This window comes from Octopus bimaculoides, chromosome 11 (assembly GCF_001194135.2).
Source record: "Octopus bimaculoides isolate UCB-OBI-ISO-001 chromosome 11, ASM119413v2, whole genome shotgun sequence".
In the NCBI taxonomy this organism is placed as follows: Eukaryota; Metazoa; Mollusca; class Cephalopoda; order Octopoda; family Octopodidae; genus Octopus; species Octopus bimaculoides.
The window spans coordinates 40,375,941-40,403,526 of NC_068991.1; the positions used below are offsets into that span (position 1 = coordinate 40,375,941).

The window sequence follows — 27,586 nt, forward strand, 5'->3', positions numbered from 1 at the left end:
GTTGTTTCCTGTTTGTTTACAGTCTTTATTGCACCTGAACATCTGCCACAAACAAAAACTAACTTGCTAGTTAACCTGCCTTTGATGTTGCTGCACCTCTTATGTGTCCATAGCTTGCACCCAGTACATCTTATAGAGTTACTACCTACTCCTTTTCTACATACTGAGCAGGGCCATCTACCTGAAGGGGTTTGTGTTTTATCTTTTATATATATATATATATATATATACACGGCGGTGCATCAGCATGGCCGCAGCTCTAAGCTGAAACTATATAAAAGATGTGTGTGTGTGTGTGTGTTGAAATGAAAATTTCTTCCAAACCACATGGTCCCAAGTTCAGTCCTACTGTGTGGCACCTTGGGCACAGCTCTTCTACTATAGCCTCAGACTGACCACAGCTTTGTGAGTGGATTTGCTAGACAGAAACTGAAAGAAGCCCCTCATATATGTATACATATATGTGTGTGTTTGTGTGTATGTATCTATGCATGTGTAACTTTGTGTATATGTTTGTCCCCACCATCACTTGACAATTAGTATTGGCATGTTTACATCCCTGTAACTTAGCAGTTTGACAAAAGAGACTGAAAAGAACAAGTACTAGGCTTAAAAAAATAAGTCCTGGGGTTAATTTGTTTGATCCCATGCTCCACTGAAATATTGCTATGAATCACAAGTAGAGCCTGTGCCTCCATTTTGAGAAACACTGCTATATATCCTACATGGGCTTCTTCATTTCTTTTCATTGTTTTCTATGAAAAGTAAAATCAAATTACAAAAAAAAAAAGCAAGATTTAAAAAAATAAGCTCTATTATTCATGAGTCTTTTAGAAATAGTAGCAAGATGCAAAACGTTGTTAGAAAAATAGCTAGTCCTAAAAATATATACCTAAAATGTTTGTTACAAAAGCAATAAAATATTGATGTTAGTTAGGTATCTTAACTGTTTCTATCAAAGCCAGCTATAGATTATTCTTGTCAGAAAATGGTTGTAAGGAGCAAAGCATTATTAAAAAAAAAAAAAAAAAAAGAACCAGTCCTAAAAATACTTTATCTAAAAAGTTATAAAAGTCATAAAATATCGATATTAACAAGGTATCTTAACTATTTCAAAGCCAACCCAGCTGTGTAAAGTTTTTTTTTTTCTTTTTGTTGGCTTTTTTACCCAGTGGAGACAGCTTAATAGAACAGTGCTGATGTAGACCTATACATCACCATCTTCTTTAAGTGGTTTACCCTTCAGTAATGTACATTTATATTAATACATCATCATGTTCTTTTGTTTACCATTCAGCAAGGTTCTTTGGTAAACAGATATGAATTCATTTTTAAAATGTGCTTGGAATAGCATCACTACAGGAACACCTGCTTTAAGAATCTCCAGTCTGCCAAGTTAGACTAGTGCAGAAATATACTGAATGGAAGAAGGGTCAGTACATAACTAGCTCATATAATTGGTTGAGACCAAAATCAAAATTTTCCTTATCTTTTAGTGTAATAAAGGAAGAACTTATATAAATTATTTTAACTTAAATATATAACTTTACTTGGCTTAATTTTCCCAAGAACATCCTTAAAAAATGTCTTGGAACAGTACCCCTTTAAAATTAATTTTTTGACTCATCAATAATCTTTAAATGGTTCAACTACTTTTCTGCATCCTAACATAGTCATCATCACCATCATCATTCTAATGCCCACTTTTCCATGCTTGCATGAGTCAGAATTTACTGAGGTAGATTTTCTGTAGCCAGATGCCTTTCCATTGCCAACCCTAATCTTTTTCCAAGCAAGATATTTCTATATGGCCAGAGATGTTTTAACAGAATATTGGAAATGAATAACACTGCTTGTATGACAATGACACTTGTTTACAACTACCATGTGATGTCATGACAAGGAGACACAATCACACATATACACAAACGCATGTGCACATGACAGACTTCTTTCAGTCTCCATCTGCCAAATCTGCTCACACAGCCTTGGTTGGCTATGGCTAAAGTAGAAGGTACTTGCCCAAGGTGCCACACAATAGGGCTGAACCTAAAACAGTATAGTTATAAAGCAGACTTTTCAACCACATTGCTATATCCATGCCTATATATGTAGTATAAACAAATGCACTGCTATAGACATGTGATTTAATTTCCCAATGAGTGATAAATGAATAGGTGTTATATGATGACGGCTGTTCTTGTTTAGCCCAGGTCAGTCTGTGAAAGGAATTCAAGCTGTGGTGACACCATCATTTTGGTGGGTTTGTAGGACTACATTTTGTAATGCATCCTTTCCTTTTGAAGACAGCAGGATGTGATTTGACAGATTTGGATGTTATTTCTGGCAAGTCAAAAAACCAAACAGAGGCTCCTTTGGCAAAGGGAAACCAAAGTAGACCTAGGAAGTGGGTGGAATTAGATACCAGAATGCTGGGCTGTATTGACAAAATATCAAGATATTGGCGCCTTGTCATGATATGGTGCCGATATAGTAAAACTGGATATTCATCATTTCATGTCCATTTTCCGTTCCAAAGTAGGTTGAGCAGGTCATTACTGCTTTCCTAGATAAAGGACCACATCTTACTCATAAGTTTAATTTTATGACTTGATTTGTATGACTGGATGCACTTCCTATTACCAAGGCTGTTCCTCTCACCTATGCTAATAATGGTGGTAACAGTTACACAGTACTTTATATTCACAACTCACTGTCCATCAATCACTGGCTCATCTTAGAAATAGCAATGGTTATATTTTAATATAACCATTGCTTATTTTAACTGAGAAGTAAGGCACTTCTTCACTTCCACTATTTGGTCAAGTGTCAGTGCCACACATAATTTATGTATTTACTTAGGGTGATAACAGCACACTTTTAATCTCTTCCATTAGAGGCACAGTGAAAATCAAGTCTGCAGTTAAGGACTAAACTCTTATATAATTCCCAAGAAACTTCTGGCATAACATTATTCGCCAAAAGGAACTCCTTGAACCAGACAAAAGTTCATCTACAAAACAACCACCACCACTAGCATCATATCAACAGTTCTTCAACATATTAAATACTACCATTTAGCCACAGCATAATCATAAGGAAGCAGTTGTACTTAATATTTTCAGAGTCCCCCGTGATTAGATGTTATTACTTACACAAACACACAAAGAGTATTGTATCATAGTAAATAGCTTAGTAATAATAAATAGTAATAGATAAATTGTAATAATTTGAAAATTTAATGGGTAGGGATACATTTGAATGGGATGTACTGTTCCTATGTTCTAAGAGATTATTTTTTACTATCCTATATTTTTGTTTTAAATTTACATTAATTTAGGTAAGTTTTTTATTTATTTATTTTGTGTTGAGAGCATTTTCTGTAAAAATAAGCTTACTTTCTACTTTCTATTCAATGTAATCTTGGAATAGTGGATGTTGATACAATGATGGTGATAATCATCATGAAGTATAAAAAAGAGATGCAAAGGTTAGCTTTTATTACCATGCAGCTTTGACAGATAACCTATCCATTCATTTTCAATGCTAAAATTTCTCTTTACCAGAGATAGAAATTGTAACCAATTGATTTTTAGAAGTCAAGCTAATGCTATTTCTAGTCAGTTACTTGATTAGCTAGCAATAGCTGCCTTCGCTCAGACTAAATCCCCCCAGGCTAAACAACAACTTTTAGTCGGTCTCTGTAACCCTTTAGTACTTAAACCAACTACATCCAAACAAAATCTTTTACCTGTTTTATGTTCAAACTGGCCAGATCTGGCCTCTCACACCTACCCTGCTGTCATTGTAAAAATAAACAATACCATCATTGAAATCTTGGAGCTTCAAAATAATAACCTTCCATAATTGTTTTCACGTCACCACATCAGTAAAATAACTCAATAAAATAATTAATTTTATTTCTCCAGAAAATAGAAATGGCTTGAATAATAAAGTTTAATTCATCATCATACATATTTTTCCTTGCTGATATAGCTTGAGCCATTTCACAGGGTCTTGTCACTTGTTTTAGACCCCTGTCATTTACAGCACACAGTAACAGAGAAAATCAATCAACAATGTTGTTTTGTATTGTATACCTTAGAGTCTGTTCTATCTGTTCCTTAGCTTGCCACCAGTGCTAGAGAGCGTATCCATGCAATAAGCCTAGAAGCTCCCTCCAGTATCTTGAAGATTAGCCTTTCTCTTCAGAACTAGAACACACAGGTGAGATGCACAATGAGGTAGTGCTCCTATATCTGGGATGCTGCTGCTGCTATGCAGTTATCTTAGACCACATCCAGAGAAATAGCCACTCAGCAAATATGCCTCTAGCCTCTGGATTACAGGCATACTCTGTTTTCTTTGCCTTTTTTACCACTATAGTAGCCCCTGCTGATCTTTTGCCACTCTCACTAAGGCAGTCTCATTTCACTCATCTCCCCTCCTTTTATCAACTATGTTGTCCTATTCCCTTCAGGGTCCTGTACTAACTACTACATCAAGCCCATTCTTACCAAAGATTCAACCTCCTGTAATTCCCTCCCTGTACATATCCTTCTATAGTTGTTGCTTTGTAGCAGTCTAAGTGGAATATTTATATATTAGTCTCATTGGCCTCAGAGGGTCCATTCTAACTAAATAATAATAATGATGATAATAATAATAATTATTATTTTTATTATTCTTTCACTGCTCTTTCTTAAATAAATACTGAAGAAGCTAAATGATCCAGTTTTAAACATGGAAAAGTTTGTTTATTCTGTAATTGTTTGCATATACTTTGTAAAATGGAAACTGAACAACTCCATATTGAAGATAACATATCTGGGTGAAGGAATAGCCAAAGTAAAGCTTCTGTATTCTTTGTGTAATATCCATATGTTCATCTAGAGTAGTAGCTGCTAACAGATCTAAAGGAATTTTACCACATTTATCGCTGTTGATTATTTCTGCAATTCTAAATTATACAAAATATAATTCATGGTTGTGTGATTAAGAAGTTTGCTTCCCAATCATGTGTTTGCAAGTTCCTTAGGCAAGTGTCTTCGACTATAGCTCCAGGAACCAACCAAAGCTTTATGAGTGGATTTAGTGGATAAAAACTAAAAGAAACCCATCATGATTGTTTGAACGCACATCATTGTGTGTTGTTTGTGAGTGAGTTTGCATTTCCCCCCTCATCTTCATGTGTGTTCACTGATTGTAAACATAATGCTGTTCATGCAGATGATATCGTTTGCTTGCAGTCTGCTACAAAAGTACATCATGGTTCCTTGACATGTTGTGCAATCTTTGTAAACAAAAGACATTCAGATGATATCTTTTGTTTCTTTTTCTCTGCATAACCATGTCCAGCTTGCTGTTCCATAAACTGGGAGATTATTAGATTATTACCTTGCTTGAAAACAGATGAGTGCTGATGTCAGGAAGGGTATCCAGCCATAGAAAACTCTACCCCAATATCCTCTGACGAAAAAAAAAACAATGTAATAACTATTACACACAGTATTAAGTTGATAATTATATCTTACCTCTTATTGATGACACTAACAAAGACAAATTCATTTTGTACTAAAAGTCTATCATTAATATTGAATTTACTAGCCATAGAATTTTTAAAAATTGAAGAACAATGACCGTATAATTAAGGCCAGTTGTTTAGAAATATCTTTAGATTTAACTCCAAGTAAACAGAAGAATCAAAATGGACAAGAAAGCTCAACTAAACAAATTTAACATTCCCAAGAAATTCTCTTTATTGTGGTAAGAAGTTTGTTGTAAGTCAATGGATTCAAGTATTTACTAACAATTATTGGTACCAACCTTAATCCTAACAAACTAGAGATTTTATTGTTGCATATTGGGCTTAATGTAATAAACATACAATGTTATGCAAGTTTTAATTATTCTTTAAAACAGCTTCAATCAATGAAATATCTGCAAGACACTATCTTTGAACTATAAGAGATTGTTTTACCCATGGAGTAGTTCAAATCATTATTGGGGCCAGACATAGAATAAACCCATCTGATAGGCTAGATCTTTGGAACAAGTTTAATCTAATCCTCTTTAGTTCTGAAAGTTTCTGATGCCAACAAGAATTTAAGTGTTAAATTTGAACGATCTGACACAATAAATCCTAAGCATAGAAACCATGCCTTCCTGTGGCAACTTTGTGCCTTTTAACCTGCTAAAACTACTTCCAAAATGTAAAAGGATACACACTGGGCTATTGTAAGCCAATCCAGTGGCCACACCACTTCTGCCTTACAGTCTAAGGTATCTTCAGCTATTCCACTTTACACCTATGATTATGAGAAAAATAATAGCAAGGTAATTGAAATTATCACAGATGCAGAATCATCTGAAAATTTTATGCCAAAATGTAGCTGGTTGACCCTTCCTAGAAATATATCCAAAACAGGTAGTGTTTTACCATTTTTATAGCTACATCTGAACTAACAGCATGAATTAATGGATTTTGTATCACTAAAATATCTATAAAAAATGAATAAAAATCCAGAAGTTTCTGTGATTCTGAAACTTTGTGCTGATGGAACTATAGAATGTCTTTTCTATTATTTAATCAGATAAAGTAATTAGAGTTACTGTGATAGTTGCATTGGGAAGCTGATTTTAGTACCCTGATATATATCAGCTAGATTTAAAGAATTTAAATGGAGTAAAGAGCAAGATAAGGCCTTTTGTATGGTTATCGCTCATCTTTCAGAGGCTCCAGTTTTGCAACTGAACTCAATGGAGAAGCTGAGCACTCTCATTGTAGATGCATCCTTGATTGCAGTAGCTGGGTTGTTATTCCAGGAAGGATACCCAGTAGCATTCATAAGTCACACCTTTACCCAGGCACAACAAAATTGGTCAAACATAGAGAGAGAGAGATGCTTATGCAGTGGTATGATGCATAAGTAGGCTGCAGCATTTCCTTCTGGGAAAGCAGTTTTATTTGGAAACAGATCACCAGCCTTTAAAAACCTTGTCTGCAATGGATTTAGATGTATCTTGATGTGCTTCATAAAAAATAGCAAGGTGGAATTTGATTCTATCACAGTACAATTTTGTTGTTAAGCATGTTCCGGGTAAAAGTATTCCGCACATCATTGCCCTCTTTCGATTGATGTATAATGAGACTAGCAAAGATGATATAATTTTCTTTGCTTTGCATTTAGACAAATATGACAGTGTGTGGCAGGACATCAATCCCATAATGACGGAAGGCATCTGAAAACAGCCAAGTGCAAACGCATTATATGACAAAATAAAGGAAGAATTCTACAGCAAAACTGGAGATCGGTCTCGAATCTAGAATGTGCATTTGTTAAAGAGAATTATTTCCTAACATGCAAAAATGGCTTAATATATCATAAGAATCATCCGTTTATTCCAGCTCCTTATAGAGTCGCAGTATTAACTAAAATACACAACGCACACATGGCATTCAACAAACAATTAATAAGACATGACTCTGTTTGATGGCCTGTGTTGGCTTACTCGGTGGAGAAGTTTGTCAAATCTTGTGATAGCTGCCAGAGAGTTAGGCCAAATTTGGTACAGGCAAATGATTCATGGCCTATTTCTGGGCCCTGAGAATGTGTGCATATGGACTAGGCATATGTTCCAAACACCAGTAACATAGATGCCTATTCAACATAGATTGAGGCATTCTTGTGTCCTAATCATTCGATGAGGTGGTAAGAACCAAGCTGCTTGAGGCCTTTGCTCGTTTTGGTGTGCCCACAGCTTTAGTATTGGACAATAGGCCTGAATTTGTTGCATTAAAGAATATGCTGTCATGAATGGGTTGCAAAACAATTGAGACACTCACAGTCTGGCATCTAATGGTGCCACTGAAAGGGCTGTACAAATTGTGAAAGCTGTGCTGAAACATTTTAATCCGAAGACCAGGAATTTCAGCAACTACTTGAACAAAATTCTGTTCAACCATTGGAGTGCTTCGGGTGGTTGTAAATTATCACTGGCCAAAAAGTTAATGAAAAGACCATTGAGGGTTACTGTAAACACATTCTTTGAAGTAGGTGAGGATGTAATACACAAAACCATGTTCGACAAGGTTGCATTCAAGGCAAAATATGTGATACATGCTGGAAAGAATATTGCATGGATTAAGGAGTAGGGTCACTCACCGCAGTTAGTGACAGTTGAGTAACTGGCCCCACTAAACAGATGGGAACCAGAATTGAGCACAACACCTGGGACAGTGGTTCATGCTGAGTCTGCAAGGATGCCTAACATTGACAGTGCAATTATATCAAATCCTAAGGCTAGGCAGGAGAAGCTTAATATTGACAATGCTAGCTACTGAAGGTCAACCATGAAAATTTCATCAAGTCCTCAACTAAGGCGAAGTGCAAGAATTGCTGCTGGATGTAAAAAGCCAAAACATTTCAAGGAGAAATAATATGATAGTTGCATTGGGTTGCTGATTTTGGTATCCTGATATATAACTCTCAAGGGAAGTCTCATGCAACCACGTGGAAATCATGAGATGAGATGAGAGATGAATGAGCTGGCAGTCATAAAAGGGGTGATACCACTATGCACAGAGGATGATGCTAGGAACTGTACAGTCTGGCCCTTGGAATGAGCTGTGTAATCTTGCAGTTGCAAACATTCAACATATTTTCTATAACAGTGAAGCACAACAGTTACTTTATTATGAATCAGAACCTTTCATAGTTTTATTCAACTACAAGTGGCTCTAAAATGCAAACCTGTTTCATCCAAACCTCACTGACACAGTTTAGAAAATAAAGAACTGATAGTCAGAAATTTCAAAACTTTTAAGGAATGAATTCATAGAACCAAGTAGTTCACCAAAGTGGGTTCAGATTTAAGTTGTTATGGCAATTCCATCAAGAAAAGACTTACAAAAGATTTCTCTCTCAAACTATCAACCATTTTACAAAGCTAAATGGTTATCCAGTTCTCTGTATAAATGATCTGATCAATGTTATATCCAACCATAAATATTATGGCAAAAATTATCTAAGTAGCACTAATTATCAAGTTGCTATAATACCTGTAGAGTGACCATATGCAGCTTTCTAAGCATCTAGAGGTCTATATCATCTTACTTGCATTCCTATGGTTACTACAAATGGTCATCTAGAAATTTATCAATGAAAATAATCTTAAATTTATATTTAGATGATATTTTAGTTTGTAGTGAAACAAAATCAGAGCAAAAAACCAACAATTCAAATTTCTTTAAAGCTGCCAAACATAATAAACTGACCTTAAACAAAAATAGATCTAATAACTGTTTATATATATTAACTTCTTAGGTTATCTGATTTCATGTGAAGGATCATGTGTTAATCAAGAAAACCATTAAATTCTTGAAGAGCTAGCTCTACCTCATAATAGTAAAGAAATTCAGTTTATTGTATATTATACCCAATAGATCCTTCCCACTCTTATGAAATAAGGTCATTACTTGTTGCACATTTTCTTCTATCTGAAGACACTGTAAGCTGTATCAGTTCTATTTCAAATAATCTTAAACAAGCCATCTTCAGCCACTATCAATATGATTTACATTTTATCATTGAAACATGATATTGATGAAACTATTGCTGCAATATTATCACTATAATCTATAATATTTTCCTCAAGGTTCTTAAATAATTCTCAAAAAAAAAACTTCTTGTCACATTGTTGAATAAGAAATGTGTGCAGTTAGAGAGACTGTGAGACAATGGAAATATTTTTCCATAAAATATTTTGATTTAGTGACAGATCAAAGGTTTGTTTCATTTCATATTTGACAATACGAACCAAGGGAAGATTTTAAGAAAACAAAACTCCTGGGTTTTGACTGATTTTCTTTGCTGTTTAGCTATAAGCTGTAGATCTGGCCTGGATAATCTTTCAGTTGATTGTCTGTCTTGTACTTGTGCTATTACTTTTGCAACTTTAAATTGCTACATAATTCCTTTGTGCACTGCAGTAAATACAAATGCTTCGTTTTATAAAAGTTTGTAAACCAATTTTCATTAAAGAAGTATGAGTCTGCACCAATTTGCCAGGCATATGATAAACTTAAATGGAACTGATATTTTCTGAAGGGTACTTCGATTTTAAAGGACTTCTTTCTCATTCTAACAACTCAAATGTATACTTACTACAATTGATGAATTTTCTTATTTACCATTTGCCTATCTATACCTTGATACAATTAGAGAGTACCTAACTCATCACTTCTCAATTTTTAGTCAACCATTGTTTATTTTTTTAGGGGAAGAGTGGGTAGCTTCTTCATATTTGTCAAATTTAAACAGTTGCTAAAAAGCAATCAGATTTGTACATGCCATATCATCTTGTAATTCTTTAGGGAACTCAGTGCAAAAGGCATAAGAATCTCTGGAATCATATAAAGTTATTCCTTGCACAATGGAAGACTAGATGTGTTACTAGATGTTCTTTCTATTTTCTGAGTGACATCTACCTGATCTATGTGTCCCACATGGTTGTCTGAACTTGGTACAGGCTATCTGCATTATTACATACTTAATTCAAAATTGAAATTTCTAGTAAAGCTTTTATATCTTGTAACAGCTATTGGAATTATCAAGTTGACTAGAAAACTTGATTTCTACAAGCCATCTAACTCCTGTCAGATACAATGAACATCACACTATGCTAGTTATTCATTGTGTAAGTGACAAATAGGTATCTGTGGTTCAAGAAAACTGCTTTATTCCAGTTGATACATCTACCAACTATAACCCAAACACTTAGATGGTAAAGTGTATATTATTTTGTAGATCAACAAGAACTTGTATATTGATTGTGAAATTTGTAAACTCTGTTTTTAATAAGTTGGCTTTCATTTCATTGTTTTAATTAACTTTATAGTTAATGACCAATGTGAAATTGAAACCTGAAATATCTAATATTGTAATAGTTTAAAGTAAAAATAAATAAATAGGATTCATATTTTAATTTATGCAGTAGATAATAATAAAAAAAAGTATAACATGCTTATCAAGAATACATAAATGCTAACCATGTGATTTTGGGTTTAGACCCACTGTGGGGTACTTTGAGAAAGTGTTTTCTACAATAACCTCAAGCCAAACAAAGTTTTGTGAATGGATTTGTTAGATAGAAACTGAAAGAAGCCTTTCACATGGATGTATTGTTTCCTTGATGGTATGTGATAGTTATAAGCAAGCATCACTATCATACAAGCAGCATCCAATCTGCTTCATGAGAAATTGATATTATTTTGTTTGGAAGCAGGTGAGAGTTGTAACAAGAATATCCAGCTGCAGATGATTTGTCTCAATCAATTCCATTTGATCCATACAGGCATTGAAAAGTGGACATTAAAACAGTGACTACTTAACCTTAAAAATAGTTATCCTTTATACTTTCTTCCAGTGATGGCTGCTGACAGTGTATTTTTTCCAAATTGATTAACACTCTACCATCTAAACTGGCCATATCTGGCTCAAATATTCTACTTATTTCATGTTCAAACTGGCCAGATCTGGTTGCTCACACCTACCTTACAATGTTATTCTAAATGTAAACAATCACATCATCATAATTTTGAAATTTCAAGATAATGCATAATTAATTCAAAATAATGTGTAATAATACGAAACTAAATGTACTTAGTTTCACATTGTTAAAAACGCTGTTGCAGATAAATGGCTGGGTGATCAACAGTCAAACAGAAAACCAATCACTCTGCATCACATTATTGTAGTGCCTGCATGGCACAATATGGTGACAGCGGTAAAACAAGATAAATATATTGAATCAAAAATAATCGGATTACCAGCACATTATTATCATTAGACTTTGCTCAACGCTACCAATGTACCAGTATTATCACTGGACATGACGTGACACAAAACAAAAGAACAAGAAGAAAACAGATACACAGTGACAAACTGCAGGAATACACATGTTTAGCTGGAGGTATTGCTACAAATTTATATACAAGACAATTGTTATCATATCAGTTATATGTTGTGCCACAGAAAATAACCAAATCACACAGTGTTGTATTGCACAAGAAAAACAACAATAATATGGCAACATCTCACATTCCCCAAAATGCAGTGGCACACAGACAATGCAGCCGAAACCCTGCAAATATTCAAACAAAACATGTACTATTGTGAAGATGAGGAAGTTACAGAACAATGGAAAATAGCATTAGAAATATTAAGAGGCATTGGAAATGAAGGACTCAAACGTCTGAATGCATCTAGCTTATCAGAGGCTGACAAGAAAAACCCAAATAAACTGTGGGAATTATTCAAAGCACAAGTCAAGACAAACTTCAATTTCAGGGTACATCACCTTCAACTGATGGCATGTAGACAGATAGTATGAACAGACCACTCAGATGGAAACACCTGCCAAATTGCCCAACAGTATAGAGACAAACAACTGTCCAACAGACCCTACAAACTCCAGGAAATGGGTTACAGACCCTACAAACTCCATGGAACATGCTACTCAACTTGACTCAAGGAAAGAAATCACAAATGCTCCTCCTGATACCAATGCAGGAACACAAAATAATGGCCAGACACATGAGAAGTGCTCAACGCCAACCCCCAAAAGGATCACAAGATGAGGCAGAACAGGGAAAACACCAGGGTGCTACAAAAACTTTGTACCATAAAACTATTCATGTTATTTGAAGTGCATGTTGCGTGTTACTCTTGCAACAAAACGTTTTTGTTTTTTTTCCATTCTTTGAGAGAGAAGAAACCCTATTTTCATTTGTCAGTTTTATTAGTCTATGAATTACTTAAAGAAAAGTGGGGTGTTGTAATGATATGAAACTAAATGTACTTAGTTTCACATTGTTAAATATGCTGTTGTGGATAAAAGGCAGCAACTCGGTGGTTAGGAGATCGACAGTCAAATAGACAACCAATCATTCTGCATTGCTTTATTGTAGTGCCTGCATGGCACAGTAAGCATTGCATTTGACAAAATAATCTGAAAGTTAAGGGCTACATCTGACACTTTCTTAATTACAATATCCTAGGCTTTTTTTTTTATTTTATTACATTAAGCATTTAATTCATGAAATCTAACCATTTTGAAAAAGATATTTCATTATCAAATGCTTTTTTAAATTCTAATATTATACAGTGGCAATATTATTTTTAAAAGCATCTTGTATAACTAGTATGAACAAAAATATCCTATCTGGGCCAAAGAAATTTTAATTCATGTGTTTGAATATGTGTGTGTGTGTGTAGAAGAAGAAGAATGTGCAAATATATGTGTATATATATTTAGAAGTTTGTGTGGTTAAGAAGCTCACTTTGCAACTACATGGTTTTGAGTTCAATCCTACTCTGCAGCACCTTGGACAAGTTTCTTCAATTGTAACTCCACACTGACCATTACCTTGTGAAAAAACTGAGTTGACAGGAACTGTGTGGAGGTCCATCATGTGTGTTTGTGTTTGGTCTTCCCACCACCACTTCACAATTGGTGTTGGTTTGTTTATGTCTCTGTGACTCAGCAGTTCAGCTAAAGAAATCATTAGAATAAGTATCAGGTTTAAAATGTTAGTACTGGTATCAATTTATACAAGTAAACTCTGCAAGGCAACATGAGTGTGTATACTTGTTCATTTTAATTGAAATTTGTCAGGTTTTTGTGCAACAATTTCTGTTGACAGCCAGGTAAGCTGAAATGCACATAGTTATGTTTCTTACTCTCGAAAAACACAATAGCTCTAGTAATCTTTGTGAATTGAAGCTTAGAATTGGAAAAATTCTAAGTTATTTAAACTATTGTTACATTGTTTTTTAGAAATAAATTCTTAATAAAGCTAAAGAAACAGTTTTGTGAAGTTAGTTAGAATAGTTCATGCTCCATGCAACATGAGTTCTTTTAAAAGAAGTAACAAAGTTGTATTGGTCAAAATTGTTTAGGAACTTCAATTTATTTATTTAATTTTTTTTTGTATTACTCCAAAAAAGTATCTAAGACAAATTTGGAAATTACACAACTGTATCTGAAAAATTATTTAAAGGCACTTGTGATTTTAATGATTCTATATGCTGCTAATATTATCTGTTCTTCAAATAGAACCAAACAGTTTGATCTTGGTAATTTGGATAAAGGAAGTACATACACATTATAAATACTAGTACATGACCTGTTGTTTTATACCAGACCAAAATACATATTAGTTTACAACTGTTTTTATTTCCATATACAACATTATATACCACAAACAGACAGATAGGAGATTTCAATAATTAAACAGTGTCTTTGTATACAATATTTTTACTGAATTTAACACTTTCTTAATTGTAATGCCTGCAAAATCCTCATCATTAAAGGCAAACTGTTCAATAATGAAATTCATTTCAAGATGGCTTTAATGAATGGCATTTCTTATTGCAAAGAAAGTAACATATTTAACAGAAAAAAACAAATACTTATTAGTAAGTTGTAAGAAAAATTTAAAGAATAGAGATTCATAGTTTTCATTCCATTTTGTAACACTTATTTTTAAAGGAAAAAATTTTCTATTTTCAAAAGAGGAAGTTTAATGCCTTTAATGACCATGTTGAGGAATATATATGTTTGAGTCTGTATACATACAGACACAGAGAGGAAGACTGTAAGAAATGGGGTGGGGGATGTATTGGGTGAGTGATTTAAGTAAAAACACAGTGATAGCACTCTGCCACTGCATCACTGCTTGTCCTTGTGAAATTACATGTTCTTCAGAGGAAACTGAAGTGGACAGAACCAGTGAGTTGTCTAGGTTATATACATACATTCAGAGGAGGCGGTGGAGTTGCAAACGAAACCAGAAATTATGTTACAGGCAGATAGATTTCACAAAAATTATAATTTGCATAATAGATTTATATTATATAAATTCTCACATGCATGCTGTTCCACAAAATTTGTGAAGTCATTAAAAACTTATCAATAGCAAAAGACATATTTATTCATAGGATCAGATCTGGAAGGAAGATTAAAGCTTGATGATTTTCTAGATCAAGATGAATGGATGGATGGGCAAGGCAATAACATAATTATTATGGTGGCATATGTAAAAAAAAAAAATGTATTATTTGCTTCATGAATTAATTTCTTTCATAACTATTCTATTTATTTATGATGAAGAACATCAGAATCTCACTGAAAATGAATATTACATTGTTTCGACTGTTTGGTACTGTAATAAAATAGATAGTCCTAACTTCCTTGATTTGTATCCAAGTCATATATGGTCAGTATACTCAGCTTTATCTGTTTTATGCTTCTTATTGATCTTGTAGTTGGTATTAAGGAACAAAAATAAATATAAGACAATACAAACATCATTCTATCCGATAGAAAATCAATATTTTGAGTATTTACTTGGTGCTTCTTTAGTGACACAAGATTAAACACATTAGATTACAGAATCAAAGTTTAACCATTTGAAAATTCTTCGTCTACACAAGGAATGAATTTGAGCCAAGATTTTGTTTTTCCAATTTTTTTTAATTAATCAAGTATGGTTGTATTTGATATACACTTGCATTCCACGACATAACTGGGAGAAATTGTGATCCAAAATCAACAAATATTTTACAAATTAAAGCAAGAAATAGTTTCTCCACTTATGTAGTCATCCATCATCATCATCATGTCCTTTTCTTTTCCTTGCTTGGGTGTTGAACAGGTATTGAAGTGTTTCAGCTTCTCTTCTATCCCTTTGTTATTGGCATGCCACTGGCACTAGTTTGCAACTGTTACTATTCAATTCACTACCTTGCAACAGTTACTATTCAATTTAAAAGCATTTTGCTGTCTTATGTCTATGAGATATTGGTTTGCAATGAAATACTCTTGTCTATAGCCACAGATGTCTCTTAGAATCTATGTTATGTATCATGATTATCTATGAATATATTTCTGTTGCATTTCTATTTTCTTTTAATCAGTTTTGTTTTATGTAGTAACTTTTGTGTTTAACTGGCCTTGATTGTGGACTTAATAAGCTCGTGACTTAGCAATAAGAAGGTTTTTTTTTTTTAATTTGTTTAGTAATCACTGATTAAAAAAAAAAAAAACTAGACTCCCTTTAAACAATTATTTAAATACTTACTGAAGCTAGCACTCAGAACTACTAATCTAATCAATATGATAAAAACAATAGCACCTAGTATTTTGATATTTATTATATGGAGAAGTTATGGTGGTAGTACACAATAAGGATATGAGGAGAGTTTATATGTTTTGGTGCTTCCCACCCTATGGTATTAGGCTCAGTCCCATTTTATAGCACCATAGGCATGTCTTCTACTATAACCGTTGGCTGACCAAAACCTTGTGAGTGGATCTAGTAGATGAAAACTGTGGAAGCCCATCATATATCTATGTATGTATATATATTTATGTATACATGTGTCTGAATGTATCTATGTTTGTGTCTCCTTGGCATTATGTGATAGTTGTAAATGAGTATCACTGTCATACAAGCAGCATCATTCATTTCCAATATTCTGTGAAAACATCTCTAGGCATGGAAAATTATCACCTTAGTTGGAAACAGGTATGGGTTGGTGACAGTAAGGGTATCCAGCTGTACAAAATTTGCCTCATTAAATTCCATCTAAATCATGCAAGCAAGGAAAATGAACTTTAAAACAAATGTTTGTTGATATATATATATATATATATATATATATATATAGATAGATAGATAAAGAAGATAAAGGGGAATAAAGTATGACTGCATTGGTTGTCACTAATCGACACATGAATCCTTTTCATGTGCGAGCACACACGCATACATGTTCTCTGCTTTTTATGGAAAATTTGTGATAATGGAAAGTCAACATGATTCTGTGAAGCTGACTTTATATAAACAAAAAGGGATATTTCATTTCACATGGATATTTGCTTTTGTTTTTCCCCATTTTACAGCACTTAATGAGATGAAAGCTACTATATGATATATATATATATTTCAGCACAAATACTATTTTCTACAATTTTATTTAAACAGGGTTTGAGTTTAGTTTTCATTTTAGCTCATGTTTTGGTATTGAGATATTTTTGATATAGGAAAGCTGCATTTACTTATTAAGGAATGTATTTGAAAATTCTATCTAAATAATGTAATCCAGTGTAATAAATTGCCTGTGTGGTTAAGAAGTTTGCTTCCCTACCACATAGTTTCAGGTTCAGTCCCACTGCATGGTACCTTAGGCAAGAGTCTTCTTTTATAGACTCAGGAAGACCAAAACCTTGTGAGTGAATTTGGTAGATGGAAACTGAAAGAAGCCCATCATGTGCGTGTATTTATATTTGTGCTTTATGAAAGTTACTTGCTCTGAGCAGTGTTGTTGTTGTTGTTGTTATCTGTTAGCAAATTGTCCATTTGCTTTACACCTTCAAAGATGCATAAAATAAGAGAACCCTTACTTGAAAACAAGTAAGGTTTAGTGACAGGAAGGGCAAACAATACCTCAAATAGTATAAATGGGTAACACATGCTAGCATGGAAATACACATAAAACAACATACAAGGTTAGCATTTTCTGAAATTTGATTCAGCTTTATATTTTGTCAAGTTTATTTACTGAAGTAGTTGTATAGGGTTACAATTACAACTATTATCAATTACAAATAGAATTGAGAGCATATCCCATGTCATAATTGTTGTAATAGAGCACCCAAACAACTGCAATTTCTTGATGCTTTAACATTGTTGCAAGTTAATTAAAACAATTATTTCAGCTTTGATTTAGGTCATAGATCTGCTTGATTGGAGCCAAGCTGGTATCTAAACAATGACAGATACATTTACGATTATGTAAAGATATATCAAGTTTATGTTGAAGCTAGTAATCAAGTTGTATGTGTGTGTATTGGAATTTAATTCAGTCTCTGCATCATTATCTAAGTTGTGGTACATAAGTGTTTATTATTATTATTATTATTATTATTATTATTATTATTATTATTATTATTATTATATGGGCTGTGGAGATGGTTCATATAACAGAAAATTAGTTCAAATCCTGCTGCACTATGGATCCAAACACTTGTTATTCCCTGTTCTCTATTTCAATTAATTTACATGATCCAATGGAATCTAATATCATCATATTTCCATTTTCCATGCTGGTAATTCTAGCCACTTTACAGAGTATACTGTGTGCATTTTATCCTGGTACCAACACTAGAGATTTAATTGACTAAAGCTCTCTCCCAATTTTCAGGTCTTGTGAAACAATGAAGGGTAGTAGATAGGCAAAATCCTTAAAGCATCAAATAAAATGCCTTGCAGTATTGAGTTCCGACTTTTTTTTTTTCCAATCCCGCCAAACTTTATCTTTCATCCTTTTCAGCTCAATAAATATATTACCAATCAAGTGCTGGGGAGTGATGTAACTGTCTGGCCCTGGCTCTTCAAAATTGCTGGTTTTGTGCCTAAATTAAAAACCATTGTTATTATTATGCATTTGTTTTAAAGATTTCATGAGTGAATTATAATGATTAAAAATTTTCTTTTTCTTTTGTTCTAGTGTTGGACATTACGCTATAGGCTGCAATCATGGGGGATGAGGTTGACGGCCACCCACCTGAATATGGGATAACACTTGAGGAGTTACGGGATTTAATGCAAATAAAAGGTGCTGATGCTGTAGAAACAATTAGCAAAAAATACGGTGGTGTATTGGAAATTTGTAAAAAATTGTATACTTCAACAAGTGAAGGTAAATTCATTTTCTATTTTTCCATGATGATTATGATTTTTAAAATATTCATTTTCAGAAGATAGACCTTTCATATTGAAATCCAATCTTACTATTTCACATGTCTTTTTTCAGTCTTTAAATATCATAAGTGTAGACACAGTATAAGCGAATGGTTTGCAACTATAAGGTCTAGGATTTGATCCAACTATTTGGCATTTTGGGCCAATGCCATTTTCAGTAGCTGACATATATCTTGTGAGTGAACTGGGTTGAAGATAACTGTAAAGAAACCTACCTGGTAGATTATACCTGTAAACACTGTATCATGCTGATTCTGTCTGAGAATTATACTAGGGATACACATGTCTGTGGAGTACTCAGCCACTTTCATATTGATTCAGGAACAGGTAGTTGAGTTGATTGAAACCGCTGAATTGTCATTATCAGATGACAGAGACCCACTACAAGCATATTACAGGTACCATTCATTGACAACAAGTAACACTTTTCACCCAGCATACATCATCCATTCACATGGTATTATTATTATTAGAGTGCAAGGCAGCAAGCTGGCAGAATTGTTAGCATGTCAGGCAAAATGCTTAGCAGCATTTCGTCCATCATTACATTCTGAGTTCAGATTCCACCAAGGTCAACTTTGCCTTTCATCCTTTTGGAGTCAATCAATTAAGTACCAGTGAATCACTGGGATCAATGTAATCAACTAGTCCCCTCCCACAAAATTTCAGGCCTTGTGCCTTTAGCAGACAGAATTATTATTACCAGAATTCCACTGACCTACATACATCAGCTGATTCTTTAATATCCAGTTATTCTTTCAGTTCACTTGTACTCTGCCTTGCACATCCAATGGATCATATTTGATTAAGTTTCCTTTCTGCTCTCTTCACAATCTCTATAATCAGTGCCCATCTCTCACTATTTCTGTACTTTCACTTGCCTACATGTCCTTCATACAGTCTATCTTTTTTATACATACATACAGGGTAAGCTTTAATTACTAACAGAATAGCACCTATCTGAACATCTTTCATATCTTCTTATAACCTCTACAACATTCTCACTACAATTAGATCAGTACTAAATAGGTGATTTATATATTCCATCAAGCAAGCTATCTAAGCAATTCACCAGCTTAATTGTGTACATGTTTTCTGCTGCTAATTACTACTGTTAATGACATCAGAAGTCTTGGTTCTCTGTCAGTCTGCCAGAGATCTGACTGCAACATTCATTTACCCATTGAATGCTCAATATTAAGTCCCTTCCTATTCCCTCCTATTAAAATCACTTCTCAAATGCATTAAGATATTGTGTTCTCATTTACTTAAGTCTTTACCATGTTGACCTTTAAGTTTTAGGGCTCCCAAACATTTTTCAAGTTTGGAAATTTTTTTCTACAACTCTTCAACAGATTCTGCAGTGGAACCCCCATCTTTAACATGTAAAACTCTTGTATTATTGATCAAAAATTATAATGTGAAAATGGGGGCTGAGAACAGAGCCTTAGATAAACTCATTTATGATCAATTCTTGACAACTCTACACTTATTTACACCAACTTTGTAGACATCTTCAGCTGCATTCTCAAGCTAATCATCTCTACCTATCATTCATAGCTTCTAACAAAGTAGAAAGTATGATACTGTCAAAAGCAACTAAAGACATGTATATTTGTTTTTAGTTAACTCCCTTTGTAGCTGTCCCACAAAGAAGACATCTACATATCTATAACCATGTCTTGCAAAACTTCACTGCAACTCTCTCGGCTAATTTTAATAGATGCCTGACCATACTGAAGAAGACCCATACCCTGCAGCAGAAGTGTTAAGACTGATCCTTCTGGCTGCGTAAAGTACCCATGTGGTGCCAAGTAAAAGCACCCATGCAGCAATGCATAAAAGAGCCCATGCAGCAACATGTAAAAGCACCCATGTAGTGTCACACAAAAGCATCTATGCAGTGCCACGTAAAGACATCCAGCACACTCTGTAAAGTGGTTGGCTTTAGGAAAGGCATCCAGTTGTAGAAACCATGCCAAATGAAACTTGAGTCTGGTGAAGCCCCCTGGTTTGCCAGTATGGACAATGGGCTTTAAATAATGATGATGATGACAGTACCTGATGCTTTCTACATAACAGCGTTTATTTGTGAAGTACCTGTAGTTTTCCCTGCCTTCATCTCCTTAATTGCCTTAGTAACAATGTAAAGAATAATCTGTATAGCTGGCTCTTCTGTTACTTTTGTGTCAGGGAGAATCATACTACACCATTCATATTCAACAACCTCCTCTAATGAGACATCCTTAGACTCTGCTTTTTAAATGTTACTGGGGTAAAGGTTTATTTATATCATTTGGAGACTGCCTCTTGAAGTATTCATTTAAAAATCCACCACTCTCATCTTTTAATAGAGGATATATAACACTTGCACAAAAAAATTACTCTTCGTAGAATGTTATCCTACTTTACTTGAGCATTTGACTTAGTATATTTTATTCAATTTCTTTTACTGATGCTTTTCACTCTTAGTCTTTAATTACCACAACTTGGAATTTTCCATTTGTACTTTTCTCATACCCAGTCGACTTCTATAAACTCTACTGTTTTAACTTAGTAAGAAGCTGAGCATTACTCCACTCTTTCCTTTGTTTTCTCTTTTTCCTTTTAGAATGCTGTGGTATTTATGGTTTATAAAACAAGATCATAACAAATGTATTTTTCAATTTTCATCTGTTTCATTTAACCCTTTAATAATCAAACTAACCATATCAGGTCCAAATATTCTGCCTGTTTTATGTTAAAACTCACCAGATCCAACCTCTCACACTTACCTTATAATATCATTCTAAAAATAAATAATCATGTCATTGAAATCTCAAAACTCCAAGATAATGTATGATAAATTCAAAATAATATGAATAAATAGGCATTACATTTGACAGAATAATCTGAATGCTAAAGGGTTAAACACTTTAACTCTCCGTTGGTATTCAATATTTCTATTAATTTTCTTTTATATTGGTTAAGCTCTTCATGTCTTTTATATAGATCCACTAATACTTTTACCATTTTGTGATGTTTAAAATCATATTAAGATTTTATTTCCTGTCGACATACTTACACACATAAACTTAAAATTGAGATATTTTAAAGAGAATCCTTAATATCTGCATATTTACAAATTTATATTAGACTTAAAATATTTTATATTTATTATAGAATATTTTTCCAATAAATTCTAAGGCTCTGTGTATGTCCTATCTCACTATAAGAACCTAATAAATTTGATTTCTTACACACATAATTTCTGTATTAATAACTCCCGGAATACATATCTCTAGTACAGCAATCAAGCTAGTATTGGATCTCCTTCCCAAAATAACATTGAAATAGGAACTTAGAAATTGATAGAGGTAAATAATAATGAAGTTAGCTTCTGTATCTAAAGAAAAGTCAATGCTCCTGTCCTTTGCAGGCCATTCTAAACTCAGGAGAGACTAATACCATCACTGTTTCTCTTATATTGTTGCAAGTCAACAAAGATATAAGCAGGGAGAGAAGAACTGAGTGTAAAGGCTACTTGGAAGACTGAGAAGTGGACACAGCATAGGTGATGAGATGAAACAACAATGGATTCAGAAATTTCCACATGGATGTGACTTGATCTCCTATATGCAATATACATCTCTCGCTGAATAATAATAGTCTTGCTATTAAATAAACAATGTACACCTATCATTCAATAGTGATGAGTTTTATTATTATCACTCAAATATGCTAGTTTTGCTGTGATATATATCAGTCAATGATGAAATTCTTGCTAGTATATATATATATATATATATGTATAAATGTACAGCTGTCACTCTTTGCTACTACATAACAATGTACACTAATGATGATAGTGTTCCTATGCACCTCTTACTTATTGATGAAATTTACCACTATATAACAATGTATATCTCACTCGATAGTAGTTTTGCTATGATCATATCACTGAACAGTATTGTTTTTCCTATTATATAAACTGTAACCACTATCTTTCAACGGTACCAGTTTTCCTACTATAAATATACACATGTCACTCAATGGTGATAGCTTTGGTGCTATTTCCCCTTTCAAGTTCTTCATCCATCTGTGCACATTACTCTTACCAATGATGTCATCACCGTAAACAAGTTATAGCCTTCTATGGATGTTAGACCCACCGGTATCACTCCTTTGTCAAACACTCAGTGACAGCACATTGTTTCTGTTTTGAATCCTTTGTTTGCCTGCAATGAAGAAGAACAGGAAGAAGAGTTACTATAGAGAACAGTAGAGTTTATAAAAGTCGACTGGGTGGGGAAACTTTTTAGTACAGCAGGCAAAAATTTACAAAGAAGGTCTGTGGGCAGATCTCAAGTTCTAACTTTTATATCTGTGTAGATCTTGTGTATATGTATATATATTTATATATATATATATATATATATATATATATATATATATATATATATATGTATATGTATGTATAATTCGATATACATTAATAGAGAGAAGTTTAACACATTAAATTGATGTGTAACATCTTCATTAACACTGCCACTGAATTTAGGACATTTACATTAGCTGAAAAATATAGAAACTTCATAACTAGAGTGTAGTTAGGTCTCAAGGGGGTGGTACAAACCTAGCAATATGTGTTTTATAGTGAAAACAAAATTTCCATTCAAATGGCAATTACCAGGTGATTTTCTGTTTGAGTCTAACCGTTTTAAGTCATAGTGGAAACATGACCTATGTCGCAAGTAGGCATACAAGTATTGTATAACTTTTATAAATGAAAAATTTACTATATTTTGTACATATGAGTATATAAGCCTGCAGGCGAAATAAAATGGGCTTGTGAGTACAATTGCACCTGTGGGTGGGGTTTCCGCACCCCTGATGTACATCTGTCACTCAATTATGATAGTTTTTGCTCTGATAAGCAATGTTTACTTTTTGCTCAATAATATTAGCTTTGCTATTTTGTAACACTGTATACTTGTACTCAAATATAGTTTTGTTACTATAAACATGGTGATCACTTAACATCTATGTTCCATGCTGGCATGGGTTGGCTGGTTTGACAGGATCTGACAGGTCCATTGTCTTCTTTGGCATGGCTTCTGCAGCAGGATGTACTTCCTAATGCCAACCAACTTACAATGTGTACTGGATTGTTCATTTTTATACTACCAGCTCTAGTAAGGTTCATGCAAGACTACAAATCCCAAGAGAGTGATTTAAGTTAGGAGATGAGGGGGTTAAACTATGAGAGAAATGTGCCAGAGTAAAACAGGTTTCTTATCATGGAGGGGTCACATGGGTGCTCACAACTTAAAAGAGAGGGTAGGTGTGAGCAGGGTGGATCAAGGGAGAGATAAAATAGTGGTGATGAGGCATTAGTGTACACTCTCAAGTTTCAAGGTGATTGTAAGTAAATTGGAGAAGAAGAACCAAGAGTGAGTTGGGATGAGGTTGCTACAAGTAGAGTGGATGATAAGTATGGAAGGAAGGGAAGAGTAGGTGGCAACTGTAGAGATTGGATAGGTGTGGGGTGGGTGTAGTGAATGATGGATCAGAATGAGGCTGACAAAATTTTGCATGGGGTGAAGAGTAGCAGAATAGTAATGATGATGCGATAGACAAGGAAAGGATGGGAGAGAGAGAGAGAGAGAGAGAGAGTTAGCAAGCATATGAGAAGGTGGCAAGAGTGTAGGGATAGAGAAAGGCAGGCATAGTGCATGGAGAGAGTGAGAGACATATGGATATCAAGTGAAATGATTCCAGGTAGTGAGAAAGATTAGTGGTATCAAAGAAAAGCTGCAGTTAGAGAGATGATGGGTAGTGGAAGTGTCTTGGTGAGGAAATTTGTGCAAAGGGTTCAGTTGTGAATGTATCTGTATACACACATGCACAGCACTTCCAGAACTTAGAATTGCTGAGTTGGATGAGTTCTTCTCAAAAACTGCATATCATTGGTCATCCCACTCTCTTATCATCTTCTCCATGATATTCAAGGTCCTGATATCAGTTTTCACCACTTCCCTGCATGTCTTCCTGTGTCTTCCTCTTCTGCAAGTTCCCTCCAAGAGATTGGCACTTTTTACACCTGTTCTCATCCATATACATTACAAGTCCATATCAGTGCAATTTTCTTTCTTGCACACAACATCTGGTTCTTTTATGCCTGGTCTTTCTGAGCACATTTGTAATATCTCTTTCATGTGCATTTACTTTGCACAGTTCAAGTTTTCTATATTCAAAGTCCATATTTCACTACCATGTAGCATCACAGTTCTAACACAAGTGTCATACAATCTGCCCTTCACTCTGAAGGAAAGCACTTTTGTTGTTCACCAGCAGCAGTAGAAGCTCCCTGGACGTTTTCCAACCTGTTCTTACCCTGACTACTATACTTTCGGAGCAACCACCTCCCCTGCCAATTACATGCCCTAGGTAACAAAAGCTTTTGGCTACTTTTTGTGAGCTATCTGAGCATTTAAGAGTATCTACTTACAATGTGCTCATAGTATGTACTGATCCAGTTCATTCGTCACATATGCATACTTTCTCGGTTGGTCTGCCTGTGATTCCACTATACTCTTGTGTGTCCATAGCTTACATTAAGTACAGCATATGAGTTTATACCTGATCCTTCCCTCCAGATCAAGCAAAGCCATTTCCCTGAAGATAGCAGGGTCCTGTCTTCTCTCCATACTTCAGTCTTTACTAAGTTTTCTTTGAAGTTTCTCAATTTTAGGTTTAGCTTTGATGCCTGGAATTTCCTCTCCAAATTCCCCTTTACATTCAGGCATGAGAATTATGTCATTAACAAATAGTTCCTATGGAGAGCAATGATGTTACTGTTGCTACTATATATCTGTCACTCAGTTTTGCTACTATAACAATGTACATTTGTTGCTTATTGATAATGGTTTTGCTCAATAATGATAGTTTTCCTGCTACAAACAGTGTATACCTGTCACTTTTAACACTAGTTTATCAACTATAACAATATTCAATTGTCACTCAATGATGGTATTTTTGTTACTATATAACAGTGTACTCCTGTCACTCAATGATTATAGTTTTGCTACTCTATAACAATGTTCTCACAAGGTAGTATATAACAAATGTCGTTTAAATCAAACCAGAGCTTAGCTGACATTGCTAGACTAATTTCTGTATTGTTATTTGGCAGCAGCATCTTTCAATAAATAATAATGTTGTGCACACATAGTGTATAATAGAAGATATAAGATAAATTCAGACTTGTTGTTTGTGCTCGATATACCAAATATACAAATTAGTTAAAGTATCTATCTCACTTGGGTTCTGGTGTGTGATTGATTTAAATAGAGATTGTCTTAAGTTCACCTTGTGAGCAGAAGAATGAAGGGTATTTATCATCTGGCAAGGGGGTCAACCACCTATGAAGCATGTATGATGATTTCTTTTATTCTTCTCTATGAAGAAAATAAAAGATGTGTTTACATCTGTTTACTTTACACAGATGGTGTGTTAAAAACTGTCGTTTAACTACATTAAATTTATCTTAGATTTTCTAATACATGCTTTGTTGTGTATAAAATATTTCATTATTTAATATAATCATAATATTAAAATGGTGGAAAGTATATCTAAAGGCAAACTCATAATAAAATGAAGTTGAGTGATCTTGAAGATAATGTTGAAATTTATATGTTATTGAGCTACAGTTGGCACTCTACTTTAAGATTTATTGTGAAAGATTTAAAACATTAACTTTCATCTTGTGTGGGTGTAAGGAACAAAAAGAAAAGACATGGACTTTATAAGTCACATGGAGGCAACCCCTCTAATAGAGCAGTAATTCTGAATACAAAACAAACTGATGAAGAATAGAATGGACACTGACACATTATTCCTATCGCAGCAATCTCTCTAGTACTAGTGATATAAGGTGCACCCAGCTTTAAATCCATGCCAAAAAGTAACATGACCTGCATGACAATAGAATTAAAAAAGAAACAAAAGCAGCATGGCAGAGATGTTGTAAAGCCTATCTAACTCATACCAACATGACATGATAAAATAGATGTAAAATGGTGATATTGTTGGTAATGGTATCAGATTTGCATGGCAATGGTTGTATGGTTTGCAATATAACATGATTTTACTATAGGGAATACATCCCAGTTCAGGCTATACCTATGGTAAGATTCAGGCATAACATAGGTTATACAAATGCTCCCACAATTTTTCTCCACATTACCTACTTGGACATTGTAAAACATGATGATGGAGGTGAACATCAGCACATCAACTCTTCAAAAATATCACTTTATTCTCTTTCATTTTATGTGTGGTGAAGAGAGAGACTTTGTGAAGTTTTGATATTAAGTACAATACTCTTTTTATTGAAATTATCTTTTGATTAGATAATAAAATAGCTTTAATGAATATTTATCACTTCAATGAATATATTATCATTATTATCATCATCAAGGCAGCAAGCTGGAAAACTTGTCAGCATGCCAGAAAAAAATGCTTACCGGCATTTCATCCATCTTTACATGCTGAGTTCAAATTCCACTGAGGTCAACTTTGCCTTCTGCCCTTTTGGGGTTGATGAAATAAGTACTAGTTGGTGTAAATGGCTATTATTCCCTCCAAAATCCTGACCTTGTGCCAGAAAAAATTAGAAAGAATTATTATTATTATTATTATTATTATTATTATTATTATTATTATTATCATTATTATTATTATTATTATTATTGTGGCAGCAAGCTGGCAGGATCATTA

The 27,586-nt window shown here is 34.0% G+C and overlaps 1 protein-coding gene across 17 annotated transcripts in view; it reads left to right on the forward strand.

Annotated features, from left to right (window-relative positions):
- The window catches only part of LOC106883701 (plasma membrane calcium-transporting ATPase 2), a 319,550-nt gene that overhangs the window by 148,405 nt on the left and 143,559 nt on the right, over window positions 1-27,586 (forward strand). For all 17 annotated transcript variants that reach the window (XM_052971734.1, XM_052971718.1, XM_052971728.1 and 14 more), the window contains one exon: window positions 18,573-18,764. In XM_052971734.1, the coding sequence (XP_052827694.1) occupies window positions 18,602-18,764 (163 nt within the window). In that variant the 5' untranslated portion in view covers window positions 18,573-18,601. The remainder of the gene's footprint in view (window positions 1-18,572; window positions 18,765-27,586) is intronic.